The sequence below is a fragment of the Delphinapterus leucas genome, chromosome 19 (genome assembly GCF_059928025.1).
Source record: "Delphinapterus leucas isolate spDelLeu-1000000601 "Yukka" chromosome 19, BTC_Dleu_Yukka2, whole genome shotgun sequence".
In the NCBI taxonomy this organism is placed as follows: Eukaryota; Metazoa; Chordata; class Mammalia; order Artiodactyla; family Monodontidae; genus Delphinapterus; species Delphinapterus leucas.
Genome location: NC_143147.1, coordinates 49,815,949 through 49,838,389, shown reverse-complemented (window position 1 = coordinate 49,838,389; position 22,441 = coordinate 49,815,949). Strand labels below are relative to the sequence as shown.

Below are 22,441 nucleotides of genomic sequence, written 5' to 3'. Positions count from 1 at the left end.
TCCCTCCCTCTCTCCCCTGCGGAGTGGGCCATAGCCAAAGGGAGGAGGAGGGCAGCTCACCCAAGTGCAGACCAACAGAGCACTCCTCACCAGGAGGGTGGGAGGTGGCTCAAGCCAAAGTCCCTGAATTAGAGAAAAGAAGAGGGGAAAGGGGTTCCAGGGGCACAGGGGCGGCTGGCCTAAAGAGCTTCAAAGAAAAAAGGAGGAGCACCAACCACCCCCTCCCCCGGGGCTTCGACTAAGTGCCATTTCTCTAAGCACCCCCATTCCGGTGCCTGCCTGCCCAGAGTCTGGGATAGTGCATCGAGTGGGAGTGGAAAGGAGGAGGGCAGGGGTTAGAGAGAGCCCAGCAGACAGATGGAAACAGGGGCCTAAGGGGGTGGAGGCTCTCGGAGAAGCTCACGCACACCCCCCCCCACCCCCCAGGGCAGCAGCATCTGGATCGTAGCTAATACTGCAGGATGTGAGGAGGGCGGGACCTTGAGCCACAGTTTTTCCTGTGTGGGTGCCACGATGCGGAAGGAGCTGGTGGGGGACACAGGGAGAGGCCCCTGGGGCTGGGCACTTGAAAGGGGAGCTGTGCGGGCAGCAGGGCAGGCTGGTGAGGGGCCAGTTGGCATCCAGCGTGAGAGGTAGATGGAACTCAGCGGGCACGAGTGGCAGAGAGCAGAGGGAGTACTGGCGCGGGGGTGCCAAAGGGGCACAGAGGGGGGGCAAGGCAAGGGGGGGTGGCCAGGACCCTGTTGTATTGACTCACAGCTCTGATCGGCAGCCCTACCCCTGGGGACCTGGTGCGGGGGGCAGTTCTCTCTGACTTGGGGGGAGGAGGGGCAGCTCTCAAAGTGCTTGGGGGTGGGGGGGTCCTCCCCTCTGGCCAGCCTCAGTTAATAACTTAATATCATCTCTCTATCAATCGCTCGCTCTCTCTTTTTTCTCTTTTTTTCTTCTGTCTAGTACTTCTTCATTTATCTTCTCTCCGTGCCTGGTTTCCAAAGTGCAGTTAGAATGACTGTAATTTTTAACCTCCAGGGGAGGGGCCAAGCCAAGCCTTTCTTTGCACCCAGGCATCTGGGGAAGCAGAGAGGCCCTTAGCCTGGAGGGGGAACCTAGGCCAAGAGACTGGGCGGGGGGCTCTCTCTTGCATGTGTGTAGGGGGTGAGTTGAGGGCATCTTCCCCCATCCCTCCATCCCCTACAGTCAAGATGGCTTGTCCCCTTTTAGCTCTCCCTCCCTTCTCCTACCTTCTCGGAGGACGGGGTCCTGGGAACTGCAGGACACGGTCCCCCCTGCCCCCTGACACCCCCCCCCCCCCCCCCGCCTCCCACACTGTCCTTTTCATAGCAAGTTCATTTGTTTGCCCTGCCCCAGGGCTGGAGGTTCTGAGGAGGGACGGGGCAATGCGGGGTGTGTGTGTGTGTGTGTGTGTGTGGGGAGCTGAATCTATCCGAGGACGAGAGGGAGGAGAGAAGAGGTGTGGGGGTCTCCCTCAGCCCCCAGCTCTGCCCCTTCTCTCCAGGCTCCTCCCCACCCGCTCCGCACACCCTCTGGCCGCCTGAGGCTTTAGACTTCCTGATCCTCAAAGACCTCGAGGAAGAGTGGGGGGAAGAGTTCGGTGGGGCACTCGACTTTCATGTGGAGGAAGCGGCTGGCGTGGCAGGCCCCGATCATGCGGAGGTCAGTCACCTTCATCAGCAGCTTGGGCCAGAAGTGCGGAATGTTGTGTTTGCGGTGGTTGACGTAGTGCTCAAACGCCAGCAGGTACGCCTCCTGACTCTTCTCGATCTTGTCCACGCACAGCAGGCCCGAGCGGTCTGCGGGGAAGGAGGGGCAGGCGGGTGAGCGGGCGGAGGGGGGCAGAGGCGGAGAGGCTGGGGGAGAGGGAAGAAAAACACGTTCTGGGCAAGTGGAGGGGCAACCGCAGGGCAGAGGGAGGGGACCGGGGGGTGGAGGGGCAGGTAAAGAGGACAGAGGGCAAGAGGTAGGGCTGGAAAGAGAGGAGACCTGGAGACAGGGCAGGACTAGCGGACAGAGAGATGGGGTGGGGAGAGCAATACAGAGGGAGTTAGGGGCAAGAAAGGGGGACTGGGGACAGAGGAGGGATGGGGGAGAGAAGGTGAACAGAGTAGGGGATGGGGAACAAAGGGGTCTGGGGGAGACAGAGAGCAGGTGGGGGCAGAGAGAACGAATGAAGCCAGGATAGGAGTAGAGGAGGGACTGGGAGGTAAGAGATGGGCCTGGATATCAGAACGGAGTGGGGGTGGGTGAAAGAGCAGGGGACAGAGAGGTAGCTTTGTGGAGCAGAGAGACCACGGGGTTAAAGAAGGAGCGTGACAGGCCCAGGGCCCAGCCGAACTCTGGGCCCCTGGGAGCTCCCGAGCCCTCCCAGCCAGGCCTCGGTACCTGTTGACATTAGCAGCACAGCCTGTAGCAGAGCCACTTCCGTGTCATCCAAGTTAAAGGCAGACAGTGACTTGCCCAGTTCAAAGATGGCATCGGAGACGACACCCAGGCCGCCATTCTTGAGCTGCTCCCGCTTGACAGCCATCTCCCCGCTCAGTGTCAGGGTGTCGCTCTCGGGGTCATAGCGGACAGCCGCCCGCAGGGACATGATCTCCATGCAGCACCCCTTCAGGAGGATGATCTGGTCTTCGCAAGGCAGCTGCAGAACCACAGGGACACTCAGCAGGCCCCTCCCCGTAAGCATCCCCCGCGGGGGGCCCCCTGGGAGCCGCAAGGCCACCACGGGCCAGGAACGTGTGCTCTGAACAGCTCCCTTGCAATGAGCGATGGATCTGCCCTGTTTCATTAACTCTCCCAACTGTGCCTCTCAGTTAGGTCCCGTCAGTACCTCCATGCCCACCGCAGATGAGCAAAGGGAGGTATAGGGAGTTAGGCCACGTGGCCAAGGTCACAAGCCAGTAGGGCAGCCTGTTCCCAGAGTTAGTGCTCTTTAAAGTAAGGAGAACTTCCAGAGTCAGGATGGCTGCGTAGACTTCAGGGGAGACAGGAAGGGACGGGCTGGGGAGGCTGGGCCCGTGGAGCCTGCTGGTTCTTTAGGGATCAGCTCACCCTGTGCGTGTGTGTGTGTGTGCGCGTGTGTGCGTGCGTGTGTGTTGGGTGTGTTGACCTACAGGAATTGCTCCCCATCCAGAGAGCTTCAGATGAGCACGAGCTGGGACTGGGTGACCTGGGGAGCAGCCCGAGGTCTCCCTCCAGCGTGGCACCGTGTCTCTCCTCCCATCTGCCACTCACCTCAGAGAACATGGGCAGTTTTTTGGCAAAGTCCACCACGCGGGTGATGGCCGGGGTGATGATCTTGGTAAACTCGCTGAAGGCCTCAAGGTCCACCTTGTCTCCGTCCGGCATGGAGACGATGGGTGACTGGCCAATGTCATCCGGCTAGAGGGAGAGATGGGGGTCAGCTGGGGCTGCAGACCCCTTTCAACCTCTCACAGAGGCTCCCTGCCCACCAGGGGGAGCTCCAAGGCAGCTTGGGGAGGCGGGGCCCCTAGCACCTGGGGACAGCTGTGTCCCAACCCAGGTCTAAGGCTTCTCCCATCTTGGGGCAGAGAATACACCAGCATCAGAGCTCCAAGTTGGCTAATAATCACAAGGATCATAATAGCAGTAGAGGTAATGTCATAACAATAGAAGCTAGATTCACTGAATATTTAACACGTAACTAGGCATTAAGCCGTGTGTTTTACACATACTATCTCATTTAATCCTCACCACGACTTATCACCATTAGTTGATGTTATACTTATCATCATTTCACAGATGAGGAAACTGAGACAGACTGCAGCTAAGTAATAAGCCCAAGGTCATGTGGCTAGTAAGTGGTAGAACCAGGATTTGAACCCGGGCAGTCTGATCCCCGACAAGTTACGCACACACGTGCTTGGTAGCAGAGTCAGTGCTCCTAACAGCATACTGTTCCACACGCGGACACACTCCACCAGGAGTTTTCTGCCCTCCCCACCATACACAACCAACTATCCATCTCCTCCCAAGCTGGCCATTTTCTTGGCACTCAGTTTTGCCGGGGCCTAAAACAATGCCCAGCAACCAAGAGGTACCCCAAAATACTGTTACATGACTGTGTCCTCACCCTTCCTCCCAGTCACTGTGGGCGGGAAAAAGAGGAGAGCTCACCTCCGTTCACTGGAAATTCGATGAGGAGGGCAAGGCCCTGCCCTCATGGAGCTCCCAGTCAGATGGAAAAGGCAGGACCCTGAGAGCAGCGACACACGCACAGGGGTGCGAGTCAGCACTGTCAAGTTGTGGAGGCTATCGGCCTTGGGTCAGACTAAACTAAGGCGGCTTTCTAGAGGAGGCAAGACTCTGAGTGCACTCTCCTCTCCTGGCTACCTGGCTGCCGCTCCCCTGTGCTCCCTCTCTCCTTACCAGGAATTTCCGCCTCTGTTTCCAATGGCTGCCCTGGGCATTTGTGCTGCGATGGGCCTCCGTGGCAACGTGGATCAGGTCCCACTCTTCGGGAGTGGGCTCTGGTCGCTGCTGCAGTGATCGGATCATCTCCTCCTTCCGCCGCCGCTCCCGGTTCTGCTCAATCAGCTTGCGTTTGGCCACCCGCTTCGAATCGTCTAGAACCACTGTCAACAACAGACAGATACGATGCCCTTTGCATGGCACACTCCGTAACCCACTCAGAAACTATGCTTCCCAGTAGGCCAAGAGAGGCTAAGTGACTTCCCAAATCACCTAGCAGTCGGGTGGCACAACCTGGATCCTGAATGATCAGAGACCACATCAACTCCAATTTGGGCTGACCCAGAGGAAGACCATGTTCTGATCTAAAGGGTTATGGTGACAGTAGTTACTAGAAGACTGTGCCATCCAATCCCTAGCTAATGAAAAATGCCCTCTCTCACCCAGAAGTGGGGTGCCTTCTCTAGTAGTCAGAGACACTGTGCTCTTGGGGGGGGGTTACTCAGGACTTATTTCTACCCAACAACTCTAAGGCCCTGGAGTGGGGAAAGGCAGGCAGGCACTGGGGCCCATGTCCAGAGCCCAGAGAGGGATCCTGTTTCCTTTTCTTCAGGGGTGAGGGCAGCAGGGACCAAGATTCTGAACATTCATTCTGCCACCAGCCTGACCCAGACTGTCCCTCTGCTCTGTGGGTACCTGGAAGGGAGCTGCCGTGTCTGAACGCACCCCCCCCCCACAGCTGCCTGGCCCGCTTCCCCCACCCATCCCCTTACAGTCCATGGCCATGCCCACAGCGATGCACTTCTTGAAGCGGCACAGCTGGCACTGATTGCGGGTGATCTTGTCAATGACACAACAGCTGTCATATTTGCACGAGTAGGTGGGGTGGAGGTTCTTCTGGATTGTGCGGCGAAAGAAGCCCTGGAGTTGGGGGAGGGCAGGGAGACTTAGCATGTTGTGATCACAACCCTCCCTTCCTGAATCAACCGGGCAGTTCTCTGGGGTTGGGTGGGGGGCGGCGGGCTGGGGAACTAGTGAGGGAACCTGGCATCCTCTCGACGCAGCAAGCCCAGCATCACTGGGTTCTGCCAGGACTTAGAAATACACATCCTCAGCCCCCCAGCTGCCTAGGGGCCGGGGTACATGGGTAGTGGTGGTGGCAGAGTTAAGGATGGTGACCGCAGTTAGGAGATTTGAGCCTGGGATGGTGTGAGGTGCTTAGAGGCCTGAAGGAATAGCTGCTATGGACGCCAATTAATACCTGATTTTCCATCTGTTAAATGACTCTAAAAACAACACTGGCCCCAAAACCATTCTCATACATGCTGCCTTTTGCCCATGCAGGTGGAATTCATGAAATGGGGGGCGGGGGGTCAAAAAGTTAAGAAAAGGCATTGGGTATGAACTCTACTAGCATGAAGAGAATATTTTCAATTTTATATACAGAGTTTAGTCTTTGCTTTAAAGGAAAAACCTCAAGACTCAAGATGGCAGTGATAATATGAAGAGCTAATGTCTGTTGCATACTTACTATGTGTCGGGCACTTATAAGCCTTTTCTTTCCTGTATCATCACATTTAACGCTCATGTCAACCCCGTGAGGTAGGAACTGTTATTATCTCCATTTTGCCGACTAAGAAACTGCAGCTTGGAGAGATTAAGCACTTTGCTCAAAGTCATATGTCTAAATGGGCAGCAGAGACTCAGAACTGGACCTGAGGTATAAGACACAAGGTCTGAGCTCTCAGATTTTGGGGTGCAATTAAAATCACCTTGGGTAGCCATCAAGAATACAGACTCTTGGGCCTCACGCTAGACCTACAACATCAGGCTCTCTAGGAGTGAGAAGGCATCTCTGTCCTTTCGGGATGCCCCGCTGGGACTCAGATGTCCTTGAGGGTGAGGTTCCTTGTTCTATATTACACTGCTGGCATTGCTTGCAGGAACACTGCTAGGGGACTCTATATCCCTGGTGGTCCTGGTCTGATTGACACCAGGAAAGAGAGGAACTTGAAGCCTTGACACATTCTTAAAGCTTTCTGTTTCTTGAAAGGTCTTACATTGTCAGGAAGTGATGATCCTGGGAAAACCATGTAGGCTGAAATGTCCAAAGTGAGATCTAATTAAGCCTCTCCAAGTCATAGACCCGCTCTGCCCAGGGAGACTCTGCCATCCTCTTCTCTGGCCTCCGCCATGCCCCCCAGCACTGGTTCTCACCCTTTCAGGTGCAGTGGAAGCAATCCAAGGCAGATTCCACCACAAAACATTCTGATTGAGTAGGGTTGGGATGAGGCCTTGGGATCTGCACTTAACAAGTACTGCAGGTGGTCCAGGAACTACATTTTGAGAAACACTGATGCTGTTTAACTGACGTCAGTCTTTCTCTGGTAGGCTGTGAGCAACTTGAGGGAAGCACATATACTGCACATCTCACACTTAATACACTGAATGGATGGATGAAAGCAGACATTTATTGAGTGCTTCTTTTGTACTTGGCACTGTTTTAAGTACTCTATGTGCATTATCTCATTTTATTCTTCTAGCAGCTCTATGAAGTAGGTAGTATGTTTATCCCCATTTTATAGATGAAGAGACTGAGGCTCAGAGAGATTAGGCATCTTACCTATGAGTGGCAGAGCAGGGATTATGAATGAACAAATGAATGAATGAATGAATAAGAGAAGAGAAATGAGGATATAACAGGTGGGCTTTAGCTTACATGTTTATAGAGCTGTCTGTTGTGCCAGGTGCTGAGGGACTTAAAGGGAATGTGATGGCGGGGGGGAGGGTGGCGCTCAGGTGGTGGGGGAGGGGCAGGAGCTGGCTGGTCCATACCTTGCAGCCCTCACAAGTGATGCAGCGGTAGTGATAACCGGTTGCCTTGTCCCCACACACGACACACTGCTCGTCTTTGTCCAGGTAACTAGGGATATACCCTGGGAGGGAGGAAGGGAGGCAGGCAGGCAGGCATGGCTTGGGTCCCCAGCAGAGAGGCTCCTACACTTTCTCCATCCCCCAGCTTTTCCTTCCTGGCCCATCCCCTAGCCCAACCTCCCTGAAGGGTTCTCTGTCTCCAGGTATAATCCTGGAGACACATCAGAGGTCACCTTGTCCATCCCCTTCCCTAAGAATATGGAGAATCCAGTTCTTCTGAATGCCCCATTCAGGGCTTTTCTCTTGCTGCATGCCAGGGTCAGGGGATATGGGAGAAGGAGAAGCAAATGTCAGAGCAGCTCACCTTGGGGACCTTGGGCAAGGGAGTTATGGGGGAAGGGAAGAGGCCCTTCCTGACCTAATCCATCCTCAAAGGCTGGAGCGTGCCCCACATCATCCCTCTCACCCCAGACAAGTCCATCCCACGCTCTCCAGGAGGCTCTCCCCGTGGGACACAGGAACTGCTGGTATAGGCCCAGGCCCTGGAATTGTCCCGGCCTGGTTCTGTCGGGTTGAGGGTGGGAAGGAAGGGCACACGCAGCCAGGCTCACCTGACATGCTGGTTTTCAGGGAACATTGGCCGTTCTTTCTTTTTCGCTTTCCATCTGGTGACCTGGCACTGGATGGGGGCAAAGTGGGCCGAATCAGAGAGCAGTCCTTGGGCAGCCCCCTTCTCATCCCATAGGCTGAAGTCATCCCCCATGCCTGACTCCCTCCTTCTTGTGTCCTCATCCTACCTCCCATCCCCAGGTCAACTGACAAAACTGAGAAGGGTCCAGCTATCTGGAAGCTTTGGGGAGAGAGATAAAGGGCTTGGCTGGGGCACAAGCATGTTCTAGGGCCCCAACATACATACACACACACACACACACACACACACACACACACACACACGAGCACGCCCATAATCTATAAGATAGCCACATATTTAAGCCTTCAGTACATGACACATATGCAGAAAGAATCTTTAGGACATGCTTAAAGCTATATAACCTTTAGAATACACACAAATGTGTGCAACATAAGACCAGCACACACGAGCAACTATGCTGCCTTCAGTATAAACCCAGCCACGGTAAACAAGAAGCAGGCTCTACCATCTATATCTATGCAACTTTCAAGGCTTTCTCAAATGTGTTATATGACCTCTAGGATATGCCCACATGTTACACAACCCTCTAGACGGGCACCTAATAATACCATGCCCCTCCCCCCAGTGAACATGTGACTTGATTTCCAGGTCATGCACACACGCTAAATAACCACAGTGGGACTTCCCTGGTGGCGCAGTGGTTAGGAGTCTGCCTGCCAACGCAGGGGACATGGATTCGAGCCCTGGTCCGGGAAGATCCCATATGCTGTGAAGCAACTAAGCCCGTGCGCCACAACTACTGAGCCTGCGCTCTACAGCCCGCAAGCCACAACTACGGAAGCCCGCGTGTCTGCCACAGCTACTGAGCCCACGTGCCACAACTACTGAGCCCGCGTGCTACAACTACTGAAGCCCGCGCGCCTAGAGCCCGTGCTCTGCAACAAGAGAAGCCACCGCAATGAGAAGTCCACGCACCGCGACGAAGAGTAGCCCCCGCTCGCCACAACTAGAGAAAGCCCACGTGCAGCAAGGAAGACCCAACACCAGCCAAAAATTAAAATAAAAGTAAATTAAATAACCACAGTGGACCACTAGAACCTAGACCCAAGAATATGAGAAAAGGATGGGACTCCCAGAGCCACCCAGTCCATGGCCTCCCTTTAGCAGAGCAGCAAACCTAGGCCCCGCTTGTGCCTGGTGACACTGTGGCTGGAGTCAGAGCCAGGACAAGGACGCTGGGCCCCTCCAAGTAAGGTATTAGCAACCCTCAGCCACTGCACACATATGTTGCCAGCCTCTCCACATACATGTTACATAACCTCGGCACACACAGGTTACATAAGCTTTCTACATGCATGCACGGATTGTATAACCTCCCACACCCACCCTGTGTGTGGCATGTTGCAGGGTCCTCCCCCCTCCCTCCACCCGCCTGGGGCCTGATGCGGCTCCCAACACACTGACACAGTGACCTTGGCCAGGGTCACAGCCACAGACAACTCTGTGTTCCACACGCCCTGGGGATTACCCCTGTCTGATGTCTACAACAGTTCGAGGGTCGGATCTCCCTCCTGCCTCTGGAGGGGTGGGTGTGGGGGGAACTCCCCGGCCACCTAGGCCCCAGTCGAGCTGGCAGTCTTCAGCAATTAACTAGACTCACAGCCTCTGGGTGCAGTCCCAGGGACAGCCACAAGGTGGCGCAGGGACATGGGGGAGGGGAGGCAGACAGGGGAGGGGCTGCAGTCCTGGGGGACCAGGAACTGGCATTCCCGCCTTTCTCAGAGTTAGCAGCAGACTTTCCCAGGTCCACAGAAGTCTGGGCAGGGAGGTACAGAGGCTGTAAGTGAGAGCTACGCAATGACAGGCTAAATCTTTTTCAGAGCCCCCTGGGGTGCGGACTGGGTTGGGGGGATACCCCCATTGCCCTACCCAGCTGCCAGCCCCATCCACTTCCTCTACCCCTCCAGGGACCCAGTCTTGGGCCCCAGGGCTTTGCTGGGCCAGGCCTCCGGCCTCCTGGCTCAGGATCTGGTCTCCTAGGCAACGGCCACACTACTCCCCAGAGCACCCCCTCCCCCACCCTCTCCCTGGCCATAGGCACAGGCTGTACCCAGCTCCCAGGGCACCACGCCAACTGAGACTGAGCTCTGTGCCACTTGGAGCTGATGGGAGAGGCAGAGACCCTCTGGGCTCCTGAAGCCCAATGCGGATAGTAGGGAACCCATCCCCAGTCGCGTGTGCAGGGCTGATGCCTCCTCCACGTGGGAGCAAAACCTTCATAGCTGGCATTCACCTTCCCTTCCTGGGAGGAGCCCCATGGCAATGCCCGCCCTTGCCCACGAAGGAAGAGCTTGTGAGGCTCCCAATAGGTTCCAAATATAAGCGTGAGCTGTGACCAACAGCTACTGGTGCATGTGCCCTGAAATGTCATGTCACATGCACCATGGCTTCTGGACAACACGCTGGTGGTCAGAAGTGAACAACCTGGTAGGGAGAGGAGGGGAATGGCAAGGCTTGGATTCCACATGCTCAGGTGAGGGTGGCTGAGGGGACACTGGGGGGCATTTGAGACTCCCAGCACTGTCAAGGGAGGGGCCACGTGCCTGCTGCCTGTAATTACTCTGCTCTGCATCACCTCCCCCTTTCAAAATGGGCATCTTTCCATTGAGGTGCCTAATTCCCTGCCGCATGGGAACATGACCTCATCTCCTGGGCAAAGGTAGGCAGCAGGCTTGTTGGCCTCATGCCCATCCCCCCACAGGTGCTTAAAAGGCCCAAGCTCCACTCTCTCGGGCCCAGCCAGGTGACCCTTCCTGTTGCCTAGGAGTTGGCACGACCTAGTTGCCAGACCCATTACCTGTTCTCCTCTGGGTCTGACCCACACTCCACCTTGCTTGGCTTCTGTTCCATTCACTTTAATTCCATCCAGGATGCCCTCCAGCACGCCAAGAGACTGGGGTGGGCACACTGGCCCCCCCGGCACGCCCACAGGCCGCCCACCCCCCGCCACCCAGGCCCTAGGGCCCAGCACCCATGGTGCCCGCCTCAGCACTTGGCCTTTCACACCATGCCCTGCGCCCCAAGGGGGGCGGGCGGTGAGAGGGGCCAGGGAGCAGCAAATAGTGGGGTTGTGGGGGAAGCCGGGTCTGTGGGGGGGTCCTGGGCTGGGGGAGTAGCTTCGGAATCTTGTCCTGTCCGGAGGTCCCTGCAGAGAGAGGAAAGAGGCAGGGATAAGGCGGCGCCACGGTGGGGCTAGGTGAATAGGATTCCTTTGGTGCCAACATTTGGGGGCTCGTAACGAGATGGTGGTAGTCATGGAGGGCAGGCACCAGGACAACCCTTCAGATTAACAGACAGCAGGCAAGACTGGAGATCCACATCCTGCTCCCCAGACATGGAAAGGGATGGAGGGAAAGAATGAGGTCACCCATGTACCTCGTCTCAGCCCTCACATTCAATCAAGTGTCTGGCCCTTAATACGTGTCTATTAAACACCAGCTATTGTTACCACCCCCCAGTTTCCCTAAAACTCATCAGTATTACAGGGCAAGAGGCCACCAGAGATGAGCAGCTTCAGCCCAGGCATGGGGGGTACTGGTGAAGGAAGTGTGGTTTGTGGGGGCAGCATGCAGGGATCCTGAATGCCCACATGGGTGCCTTCACGGAGAGGGACGTTGCAAATAGTAGGGAGACGACCTCCCCGGCTGCTGGCTCAGTTACGACTCCCCAGTCCCGGCCCCCCAAGGAGCTTCCCATACAAGGTCCCGAATCACACTTCCCAGTCTGAGGACCAGACTTCCCAGTTGGTTTAGCTGAGCTGCCACTCACCAGGATGGCAAGAGGAGGGGAAAGGAAACTAACCCGCGTTAATGGAATAGAGAATATAGGCCCTCTGGTATCAGAGCTGCACAGGTGAGGAAATAAAGCCTCAGAAAGCCCGACCATTCACTCGAGTTGGCACAGCTAATGAGCAGCCTGCCTCCAATGCTTGCCTTGTCCTGCTACCTGGGGTCCAGGGCAGTGCCAACCTGGGCCAACCATTCCCCCCATGCTGCTCCGCTGACCCCAGCCTGCAGACCCGAGGCTCCGTGTCTGCACACACAAGGCAGGTGTGGGCACGTGAGAGGGGACAAAAGGTGCAGCTCTCCGCACACAGCCTCCATCGAGTGGCTGCTGCACCAGAGTCGTTGCCCCTGGGCCCCCCCGGCCCCACCCCTAGGAACTGATAAGGAGCCAGGGTGGGAGGGGAAAGGAGAGATAAGTCAGGCCATTGGGCAGGGTAGGACCCGGCTGGACCATGGGACAGGGCCTCTGCACTCAGACAGAAGGGTGGCCTACTCTGCTTTCGATGCCCCCGCAGACCAGAGCTGGGCACTGGGGGCTGGACAGGAGACATGGGGTGGAGGGGTGCGAGCAGGGAGCCTTAGCCCAGGGAGCCGTCAAGAAAGTAGGTCAAGTTTTTCTTGGCTTGCGGAGAAATTCCTGTTATAAATTTATAATGGCGTAGCCAGCCCTAAGGGGTGGAGATGGGGGGAGAAGGAGTGGGTGGGGATGCCCAGAGCCTGGGCATAGGGGCCTGCTGCTCTCATCCAGAGCAGTGAGGGGCTGGGGGCCGAGGCAGGCGTGGGCCTTGGGCTGGACAATAGAGGGCTATTTTCTGTCGCCTCTGTTTCCACTTCTATCTGTGCCCAGTGAAGCTTCCTTTGGTCTGTCTGTCTGCATCTGAATGTCTCTCTCTCTCTCTCTCTCTGGGTCTGGGTGTCTCCCTGTCTCCCCCTCCCCCCAAGACTGTGCCTCGGTGCTTGGCACACCCTGGCTGCGGTGCTGCCCCCGCCCGTCTCCTGCCCACCTGGCATACTGCCACCACTTGTTTACAGAAGCTGGAAAAATCCACTCGCCAGCCTGAGGCCTGAGTGCCCCCGGGGAGGGGAGGAGGCAGGCACAGGAGTGGGCATGCTGAGAGAGGGGCAGCCCTGCGAGCAGGCCCTGGAGGCAGGTGAAGGGAACCGGGGTGTGTGGGAATGGGTATCAGCGGCTACGGGCCAGACCAGGCAGGGAGCACCAGTGGCAGAGCATGGCATGGGCAGCTCCTGCCCCAGGCCACAGCTCTGGAAGACCCCTCCCCCTGACTTCTGCTACCGCCAGTTGCTACAGGGCACACCTGAGGCAGTGCCAACCTAAGCCACCATGTTTATTTTCCCTTCCCCCGACCCAGCCTGGCCTTAACTCCAAATGTGGCTGGGCACTGCCAAGGGCTTGCACGTGCCTGCTACAGGGGGTGGAGGGAGGAGGCCCCCACTCTGCCTCACCTCTATGCTGAGCCGAACGGTGCCTGATGCCACCCAGGCTCCACTGAGCCCCTGGTAGTGGGCAGGGAAGCAAGGTCCTGCCCTCACTGCTTAGGGCACCCTTGCCTGGCACCTAGCAGGAGGCTGGAACCCCTGGGGAGTCCTTGTCATCTCTCTGGGGACATACCTGGGCCTCTGAGGCGACAGGGCAGGCAGAGGGCCCAGCATGCGGGGAGGCACATAGCACACGAGCCTGTGTTAGCTGTGGGCAGAAAAAAGTCAGTGGGGCAGGGGGGCGGGGCAGAGATACCCATGCTGAAGGGCAGCCTCTCTCCCCTCCTCCTGGAGTCCTCAATTCCCCCAGTGCCAGCCTGGCACACCCCCTGCAGAGGAAGAGGATCAGCATCCCCCCAAGAGGCAGAGGGCTGGAGCTATGGGGCTCTGAGACTAGGCCGGACAGCCGGCAGGCAAGGCCCACCTGTTGGCTGGCCTGGCCACCCACTCCCTCTTTGTCAGATAAGAGATGCCTGGTGGCAGTGTGGGCAAGGTGCCTGCGGAGGGGGAAGCATTTCATTAAGCTTAAGTGCTTCTGCAACGGGGGGACTGAGACAAGAGGCCAATGCGGCATCCATGGGCACCATGCCATGTTCCTGCTGCTGGACTGTCCCACTCCGCAGTCCTGTGGACCCAAGGGACTCCCCGGAAGGACTCCTAGGGCTGCCAGAGGGGACCCCCTGCCCCAGAATCCAGCCCCCAATTCTGTGCCCACCACTCTCCTGAGTGTCTGCCCTTGGCTTGGCCCCACCTGTCAGGGCCCATGAACTTCGTCCTTAATGCTCTACGGGAAGCCCGGCCCTCCTCCTTGCCAACCACAGAGGGAAAGACTCACATAGAGAGAGGGGGGCTCAGAAAATGGGAGAAAGAGAAGAAGCAGAGGGGTGAAAGGGACGATGGGGGAAGAGGGGGAGAAGGATGAGGAGAGGCAAGAACAAAGAGATGGGCAGGGGTGGGGGCAGAGGCAGGGATGACAATGAAGCCAAGGGAGAGGAAGAAAGGCAGCAAGGAGATGGGAGTGGAGAGAGAAGGGTGAGGGAGAAAAGAGGACAGAGAAGGGAAGGGGAGACAAAGGCAGAAAGGTAACAAAGAAAGATGGGTGGGGGGTGCTTCATGCCCCGCCTAAGTCCCACCTCATGGAGGCTGGGGGGAGGGGAGAAGAGAAATGGTTTCCACGGTGACAGCTGGTTCTTGGTGGCCTGGCATGTGGGCTATTAATAGTGCTGTGGGGAGATTCACACCTCCCTCTCCCCTTCCCCTTTGCCTGCTGCTAGGGTGGGGGGAGGTACTTCTCCCCCACTCCCAATTATCTGGCACTGACGCCCTGACTCCACACCATGGGGGCCAAGAAGGGTGGCCAGGTGGCCACTGTAGCCCAAACACACACACACACACACACACACACACACACACACACACACGGGCATGCACAGGCAAACACAGGCATCTGTGTGCAGACACTGCCGCCTGTGCCAGCGTGGGCTCCCATGGACAGCCACAAACACAACAGCCCCGGGAGTCTGGAGATGGTGGAGGCTGTGGCAGCAACACAGGCACGCAGGTTGAGGAGTAGATGCCTCTCAGGGCTGGGACCTCTTCCTCCTCTCCCAGATCCCGCCCCCCCCCCCCCCCGTTTCTATTCTCAGGTATGGACTGAAGGGGACTGCCCCACCCAACCCGCTGTTATCCTAGTGCCAGCAGAGAGAGGAGGCGTGAAGGCGGGAAGGGAGGTACTATTTGGCAGGTGTGACATGGCAGTGGAGTACACAGACAGAGGCACCAGCTTGGCAAGTGCGGCGGGGGGGGCGTGGGTGAGCAGGGGTGAGGCAGCACTCTTTGGTGGGCTCTCGCTGGGCCCCCATGAGATGGCATTCTGGAGCTTAAGGGCAGTGACCCTTAAGTCTGATCTCCTAGCCACTGTGGGGCCTTGGAGGCTAGAGAATGGGAGATGGGGTTGGGGGATATAATATAAGGGGGAGATACGTTACTTAAACAAAAGGATCCTCTCCTCCAAAAGAATATAACAGGAAATTCCCCCCTGCAGGTCACAGACAGAAAGACATAAACAGTAGCCTTGACTTGGGCCAGATGCCCAGTATTAACATCAAAGACTGTGCTTCCCGCCCAGCCCCACCATAACCTCACCCACCTGCTGCTCTCCTGTCCCTCCTCCCACCCCAGGCCAGCTCCAGTCAGGCATTAAGGTGGGCGCCCAAGTCTAGGGCTCACCTCCATCCCCCTCACACCTACTGACGATGGTTGTGCCCACATCCATGCTTAAGAGCTCAGCCCCTTCCCTGTCAACCCACAGAACTTCGTGCCCCCTGCCCCAGTTCCCCCCAGAAATGGAGGGGGAGATCCAAATAGCCAAGAAGGCAGAGTTAGGAGCACCCACAAGCTGGGCATACTCTCCTTGCCCTCCCCCCAGCAGCCAGCGGGTAATCGGAGCTGGGAGGTGGGGCAGCTGAAGGCTGGAGGCATGAATGTCACAGGGCCAAGGCGCTCAGTGCAGATGGCATCAGGGGCACAGGGCTTGGGGTCCTCCCTTCCCCACTCCCCTCTTCCAAGGAGGAGGCTGCAGAGAGGAGTCTGCAAGCCCTGGGGAGCACACCCAGGAGGGAAGGGAATGGTGGATGGGAAAAGAAAAGCAGGGATGTTCTCCCAGGCACCCCAGAGAGGCGGGAGATAGCCCCCACCCAAGCAGAGCTGGCCGAGGAGGGGAGGCGGGGGAGAGGGACGAAGAGAGAAGCGGGGAGAGAGAAGCCAGGAGAGGGAGGGAGGGAATGGGGAGAGAGAGAGATTGAAAACCGTGTGTGTGTGTGTGTGTGTGTGTGTGTGTGTGTGTGTGTGTGTGAGAGAGAGAGAGAGAGAGAGAGGGAGAGAGAGAGAGAGAGAGAAGGAGGGAGGGAGGGAGGGAGGGAGGGAGGGAGAGAGGGAGGAGGGAGGAGGGAGGGAGGAGGGAGGAGGGAGGGAGGGAGGGAGGGAGGGAGGGAGAGAGGGAGAGAGGGAGAGAGGGAGAGAGGGAGAAGGGAGGGAGGGGAGCGCATACGAGGGAGGGAGAGCAGGCGAGAGCGAGCAAGTAAATGCAGCTGAGTCTCCCGCACACACACGGACACGTGCAGACACACACACTCACCCCGCATGCGCAGAGCCTCGGGCTCGGGGTACCCCATTCCAGCAGATATTCAGAGCCCTCCCCAGCCCACACATGCCCAAAACACGCATACATGGATTGCACGCACAACACACCCACTCACTGATGTGTACAAAGACGCTGATAGCCACCAAAGCCTCAGGTCCCGTTCCCCTTCCCTCGCCCACGCCCCACGCGCCTGGGTAAAAGAGAAAATGAAACAGGCAGCTAAGGCTCTAGGAGCCAAGAGCTCATCTCTTCCTTACAAGAGTAAAAGAGGAGGAAGAGGGCTGGGAGCTGGGGCCAATCACGTTGCTCTGCTACTGCTGGAGGTGTGGCTGTGCCTTTGGCCCTAACCTTTAACCCCAGTCCCCAGCGCTGGGTGCCCACCTCTAAAGCAGGGGACCAAGGATAGCATTTTCTGGGCACCAATAAGTTCCATCTTGCTCCCCTTGTCTACCCGGAGAACTTCTGACCCCTCCCTCTGGACCACCTCACACAATGGCATGCAAGCGGGAGGTCCCCTTTGGTGCCCCAGCCCTGGCCTGCCAGGAAGGCAGGCGACACCATATGCCTGAAAACCACATGCTCCCCTCCCTCCAGCAGCCCCAGATGCCTCTGTGAGAGATGGAGAACTGTCTCTGGTTCCAAGCAGCGTGTGTATCCGCACCCTGGAGCGTTCCAGGCCTTGGGAAGAGAGGAGAATCCACAGGCGTTGTTTGCCGTGCCAGTGCCAGGATGCAATACCGACTGACCACAGGTGTCACCCCACGTTATGTTATTTACCCTCACTCTGCGTGAGGTGGGCATCACTGTCTCCAGATTATGAAAACCTAGGCCCAGCGTCAGAAACTGGCACATGGTGAAAACCCAGCCTCCAACTCTCAGCCTGCACTCTTCCCGCCGTGGTCACGCTCGCCTCCCTCCCCAAGAGGCGCGAAAGTCCCCCAAGCACCTTTAGAGCCATGAGAACCAGGGTTGAGATGAGCTCCCTACTCCAGAGGCTCCCCAGTGGCCTACCACAAGGCATATCCCCACCACTGTCCTGGGGGAGCTGCATAAAAGGGATCTGGGGGGAGAGAGGAGTCTTATCACCAGACGCAGAGGAAAGGTGGCAACCCAGGACAGACCCTGGATCTCGAGGTGCCACGCCTAACACCCTCCTTATTCACTGCCACCGTCCTCCACACTAATGCCCCCTCCATGCAGGGCTGGGGAGTCTGTCAGCCCGGGCTGGGTCCTGGTTGATTGATCAATGGCAGGCAGCTGAGATGCTGTGTCCCCAGGAGAGAGGAAGTGTGCCGTACTCTACTCATAAGAAAGGAGCGGGGGTATGGAGAGAGCCTGCTTTCCTTGTTTTTTCTCTCCCCCATTCCCAGTGCTCAGACTTGTCCTAACCAGAGATGCAGTGATGCCCAAACATTCATGCATTTGCCCCTAACTGGGGAGGTGTGTCCAGGCTGAGATGTCAAGAGCTCCTTTTAAGAAGCAGCTAAAAGGTGATCAGAGGAGGGCAAGGCAGAGGGGCTCCAGGCTGCACAAACTCATGCGGGAGGGAGAGGGGACGTGGAGGCTGAGGAGGCTGGCGATTAGGGACCCACTATCCCTACCACGCCCCATCCCCATCCCATTCCTGTGATGTCTAGGAGATCCAATTCTCCACCGAGCTTCTCCAAGAAGTGACCTACAGACTTCCTTGTTGTAACAGCTAACACATACAGCGCTTGTTATGCACCAGGCACTTGTTAAAGCATTTTATGTATTCTGACTCCTCTAATCCTCAAAAAGCTGAATGAGGTAGGTATTATCATCCTCAATTCACAGACAAGGCAAGTGAGAGGTTAAATCGCTTGCCCAGGAGTATACAACGGAAAAGTGGCAGGGCTGGGATTCAAACCCAGGCAATCTAGTTCCAATATATATATGTATATATATATATATATATGTATATATATATATATATATATATCCCTGCTTTTAACCATTACAGCATATCACCTGCTAGAGGAACAATATCTTGTTCTTTCATCCAGCTATGTGTTCCCTGTGACCCAGCCTCAGTTTCCCTTTCAGTAGCAGCCATGGATTCTCTATGGTAGAATCCCTACCAGTGCCTCCTCATCCATGGTCTGGGCCACAGCTAGAGGGGAGCATGGCCAGAAATGGTAGATGTCCCCTGCTCAAACTCCCTCTCTGGAAGACTTGCCACTCCGGGCTGGAGGGCCAGCGCATGGGAGAAGGCCTCACGAAGTCTGGGCAGCTGTACCCTCAGAACCAGGCTCTGAGGCTGGGCAAAGCAGACACAGCTGTTGGGCATCTCTGAGGTGGGTCTCAGCTGCCAGGGGTGTGGAGAAAGGCCACTGTGAGTCCTGCCAAAGACCCAGCTCAGCCGGGTCCTGCCAACTCCTGCCACTGCCCCTGGGGGCAATTATTTTCCAGCAGGTCAGTGTGGAGGGAGCCCCCTCACCGGCCTGTTTGGGAGCTAGCTAGCCATGGCCTGCACACCCAGGCCTTCCACCCAGCTGGTGTCCCCTGGCTGAGCCTGCCAGCCTGAGAGATCAGCATGGGCAGTGGCCGACCCCCTTTCCTTCTCCCCCCCACTCCCAGCCCCCCAAACTCGCTGGCCGCAGCTGCAGTACTGAGGAAGTGCAGGATGTCCTGAGCAGCCAGCTGAGCCCCCTGCCCCCCACCCCAACCTCCCGCTGACCCCAGAGGCAGGGCAGGCGGGCCGAGGGGCGGGGTTTGAGTATGAACAACTGGAGAAGAATGAAGAACCTCACCACCAGTTCCCAGCTCTGAGCAAGGAGGCTGCGGCAGAAACGGAGATCAGAACAGGGGTCGACGGGGTCAGGGACAGGTGAGAGTTACAGACTAGCAGAGAAGCGAGGAGGGAGGAGACACAGCGGAGACAGAGCGTTGGAGCGAAATTCCAAGTCAAAAATACACATCACTCACCCAGACACTCACCAACATACTGCCTCCTACGGCAGGCTTCCAAGTTTAGACAGGAGGGCAGAGGTGGGTAAAGGGGCCAGACTCACGGTGGGAGGCAGGAACTCAGCTGGGGGCCCATGAGCATCCCCAGGAATGGCTCAAACAACCCCAGCAGGGGCGGCTAGGTTCCTTATTTGCTTTTGGGGTGGGGATAGAGGCTGCTTCCTAGGAGCCAGGTTTCCCCAAGACGCCCCTCCCCCCAGCAGCCAGGATCATCTCAGCTCCTGAAGTCACTGAGCACTGCTTCAGGTCCATGACTCGGCCCTCTAGAACTCCCCTACCCCCTACTCTCTTTGCTCTAATTTCTCTGTCCCTCAAAAAAAAAAGAACTTCAAAAAAGAAGACAGGAGGAAGCTTGAGGGGAAAAGTCTATGACTGTATGTCCATCTAGGGGTGTGCCTGACTGCACAGCTACACCGTGCGCATCCAGAGTTGTAGACCTGTGACTGTGTGGGCCTGAGCCTTGTAAGTGCCTTCTGCACCTGAGGCCCTGGGACTGTGTGCAAATGAGTGTACCTGTGTCCGGAGTTCCCACAGTCAATCAATTAACAAGTATTTACAGAGCACTTCCTATGCTAGGCTCTGGGTGGGATCCAGAGCAATTCCAGAGATTCTCCCAGGTCTCAAGGAGCTCACCATCTGGGGGGGGGGATGACAAGCGAAAGAGGCGGAAAATGTTATCGTGAATGCATGCCTTACACCATTATGGGAGCAGGGGTTTTGTGGTATACAGAACCTCAGAGAGCCACAGTAAGAGTCCAGGAAAATACTTGTTACTAAGTTGTGTATCCGTGTGTTGATGTGTAACTGCATTTGCGTTTGACTGAGTGACAGCGACTGATACGGCAAGGAGATGATGCCTGTGTGACTGGGCTCATGCGAGCACGTGTGTGCCTGTGAGTGACAGGGTCTTTTGTAATGTACGGCTGTGTGCAATTGCTCTGTGTTCATGCAAGCGTGCGATAGTGACTTTTTCTGTGTGGGTGACAGCGACTCCTCCTTGCTGTGTGTGACAGCATCTCCATGTGACCCTGTGCATGGGTATGTGCATGGGTTGGTCTCCCTGCTCTTGGTCTCCTGTGGGCGTGTCTCACCCCTCTGAGCTCCCCTGTGCAGTGGCAGCCAGCCTCTTCCCTTGTCCCCATGTGGGTGTGTCCAGCAGCTCCTGTCCTTGAATCCGCCTGGGTGTGCATGTGGCTGTCTATGTGGGCACATCTGTGTGTCTGCATGTCACGTTTGCTTCCCCCCTCATCTTGGACAACAGCCCCCTTCATCCCTTCCCCCTCCTGGGGCCAGAGCCAGCACTGAGAGGTGGGCTCCCATCTCACTGACTTTCCTTCTGCAACCTCCACCCCTGGAAACGCGTGGCTCTCTCCATTGCCCCTATCATCCCCCACCCCGCAGGCTTTTCCTTCACACTGGACTAGGGAAGGCCCCAGGCAGAGAAGGGGCACCAGAGACACGTTGCAAGGGGAGGGAAACGGGTGGCACACACAACACGGGTCCATTCCTCCCTCTCTTCCCTAACCGCCCTAGCTTGCAACTCCCTTAATCATCTAGGAACCCTCAGATACACCCCCCGCCCCGCACACACCGCCCCCCCAACCAGTCGCGTTTTTGCAATTAGGAGTGTTGCAACCAGAGAGCCATGTTCAATTGGGGAGGCGGGTGAAGGGGGGGGACTTCCTCCTCCCGGGGCCAGTGCAAGCCCACCCCCCACCCCACTCCTACCGCCCTCCGCAGCTGGAGGCAGCTTTGCAAAGGCCACTCGGCCTCGGCCTGGGAGGCTAGGGGTGGGAGCTGGGGGGGCAGGCCTCCGGCGCACCGTAAACAAACCGCGGCGCGGCGGGCGGGGGAGCTCCGGCGGCCGGCAGCGGGGCCGGGCCCGGGAATGCGCAGCGGACGGGCCGGACAGAGGCCGGGCGGGCCCTCGAGGGGGAGGCCCGGACGCCATCTCCGCCGGCGAACCCCGGGGCCCACCGACCTCCCAGCAACGCCTCTCTTCCCCAGGGCGTAAGTTGCAAGCTCCCGGCCAGTGACAGGGTCACCGGGGCGTCCGGGAAAGCTGAGGCTGGCAGCGGGTACCCCTCGGGCGCCCCCAGCCCACCTGGGAGCTGGCCAGAGAGCCCCGCGGCTTTGCATAATCAATCGCGATGCATTTGCATATTAATGCCCCCTCGCTCCCTCCCCCTTACCTCGGCGTGGCGCGCTGGACCGGGCTGGGCAGCGACGCGGGGGTCTCAGCGCCCCGTGCCGGGGGCGTCCATGGGGGGCCGGTGGGGCCCGGGCCGCCCGCCTCCTGCGCCCGGGTGTGAGTGCGAGTGAGCGCGGGGGGGCGGGGGGCGAGTGTGGCGGCCCCGCGGCTCCTCCGGCAGAGGCGGCGGCCGCTCTTAGCTCCTCCCTCCCCCGCCCCACTCTGGCTGGGGCTCGGGCTCTGCGCGCCCGGCCGGCTCTCGGCTGCTCCCTGCAGGCCGCCTAGACGCCGCCGCCGCCGCCGGCCCCAGCCTCCCGCCCCCCGCCCCCCGCCCCCCGCCGCGCCCCGGGACCCCGGCCAGCTGCCCCTCGGCCGCCTCTGCCCCCGCCCCGCCCGCACTTGCCCGCCCCACTCCAGGCGTCTCCGGCGGGAGTGGTACTTGGTGACATATTTTGGAAGAGATGTCATTTAGAAAATAGCCTTCCCTTGCTGGAAGAATTGCAGGGTTGGGGGAGATGCACCACGGGGATGGAGAAGGGCTTATCGGCGAGCCGCCTGCACCTTAGAAGTCGGGGGGAAAGTCTAAATACCAAACCCCAGGAGGTTTAGAGTTTGTTTTGAGTTCGGGTCCCTTCTCTGCCAGTAACTCACTGTGTGACCTTGAACAAATCACCACCGCTCTAGGTGGCAGAGCTTCCTCAAGCTTAAAATTTGAGGATTGTGCACGGTTACCCCTGGGGTCCTTTTAACCTCAATCATCCTGTGTTTTAATCCTTTTGGAGGTATGCTTCCCCATTACCTCC

The 22,441-nt window shown here is 57.7% G+C and overlaps 2 protein-coding genes across 5 annotated transcripts in view; one reads left to right on the top strand and one right to left on the bottom strand.

The window, feature by feature from the left end:
* Positions 1-1,317: 1,317 nt before the first annotated feature.
* THRA (thyroid hormone receptor alpha) lies at positions 1,318-22,121 on the bottom strand. Of its 2 annotated transcripts, XM_022558198.3 has the most exons (9): positions 21,640-21,754; positions 10,833-11,180; positions 7,935-8,002; positions 7,285-7,385; positions 5,223-5,370; positions 4,408-4,613; positions 3,253-3,399; positions 2,401-2,659; positions 1,318-1,811 (listed from the first exon to the last, which is right to left on the bottom strand). In XM_022558198.3, exons 2-9 carry the CDS (start codon positions 10,883-10,885, stop codon positions 1,561-1,563), a joined length of 1,233 nt encoding a protein of 410 aa, XP_022413906.1. In that variant the 5' UTR covers positions 10,886-11,180; positions 21,640-21,754; the 3' UTR covers positions 1,318-1,560. The 2 variants fall into 2 exon arrangements, with proteins under 2 accessions (XP_022413906.1, XP_089757342.1); XM_089901216.1 differs by lacking the exon at positions 10,833-11,180 and having other exon boundaries at positions 21,640-22,121.
* Positions 21,336-22,441, top strand: part of MED24 (mediator complex subunit 24) — a 32,661-nt gene continuing 31,555 nt past the window's right edge. For all 3 annotated transcript variants that reach the window (XM_022558192.3, XM_089901205.1, XM_089901203.1), the window contains exon 1: positions 21,336-21,457. The gene's annotated coding sequence lies outside the window, so the exon portion shown is untranslated. The remainder of the gene's footprint in view (positions 21,458-22,441) is intronic.

Coding starts and splice junctions, on each gene's coding strand:
- THRA (XM_089901216.1), bottom strand. CDS start 22,106: ATGACATCTCTTCCAAAATATGTCACCAAGTACCACTCCCGCCGGAGA. Junction 3,400..4,407: donor AACAGAGGCGGAAATTCCTG/GTAAGGAGAGAG, acceptor CTCTCCCTCTAG/CCGGATGACATTGGCCAGTC. Junction 1,812..2,400: donor TGTGCTGCTAATGTCAACAG/GTACCGAGGCCT, acceptor CCTTCCCCGCAG/ACCGCTCGGGCCTGCTGTGC.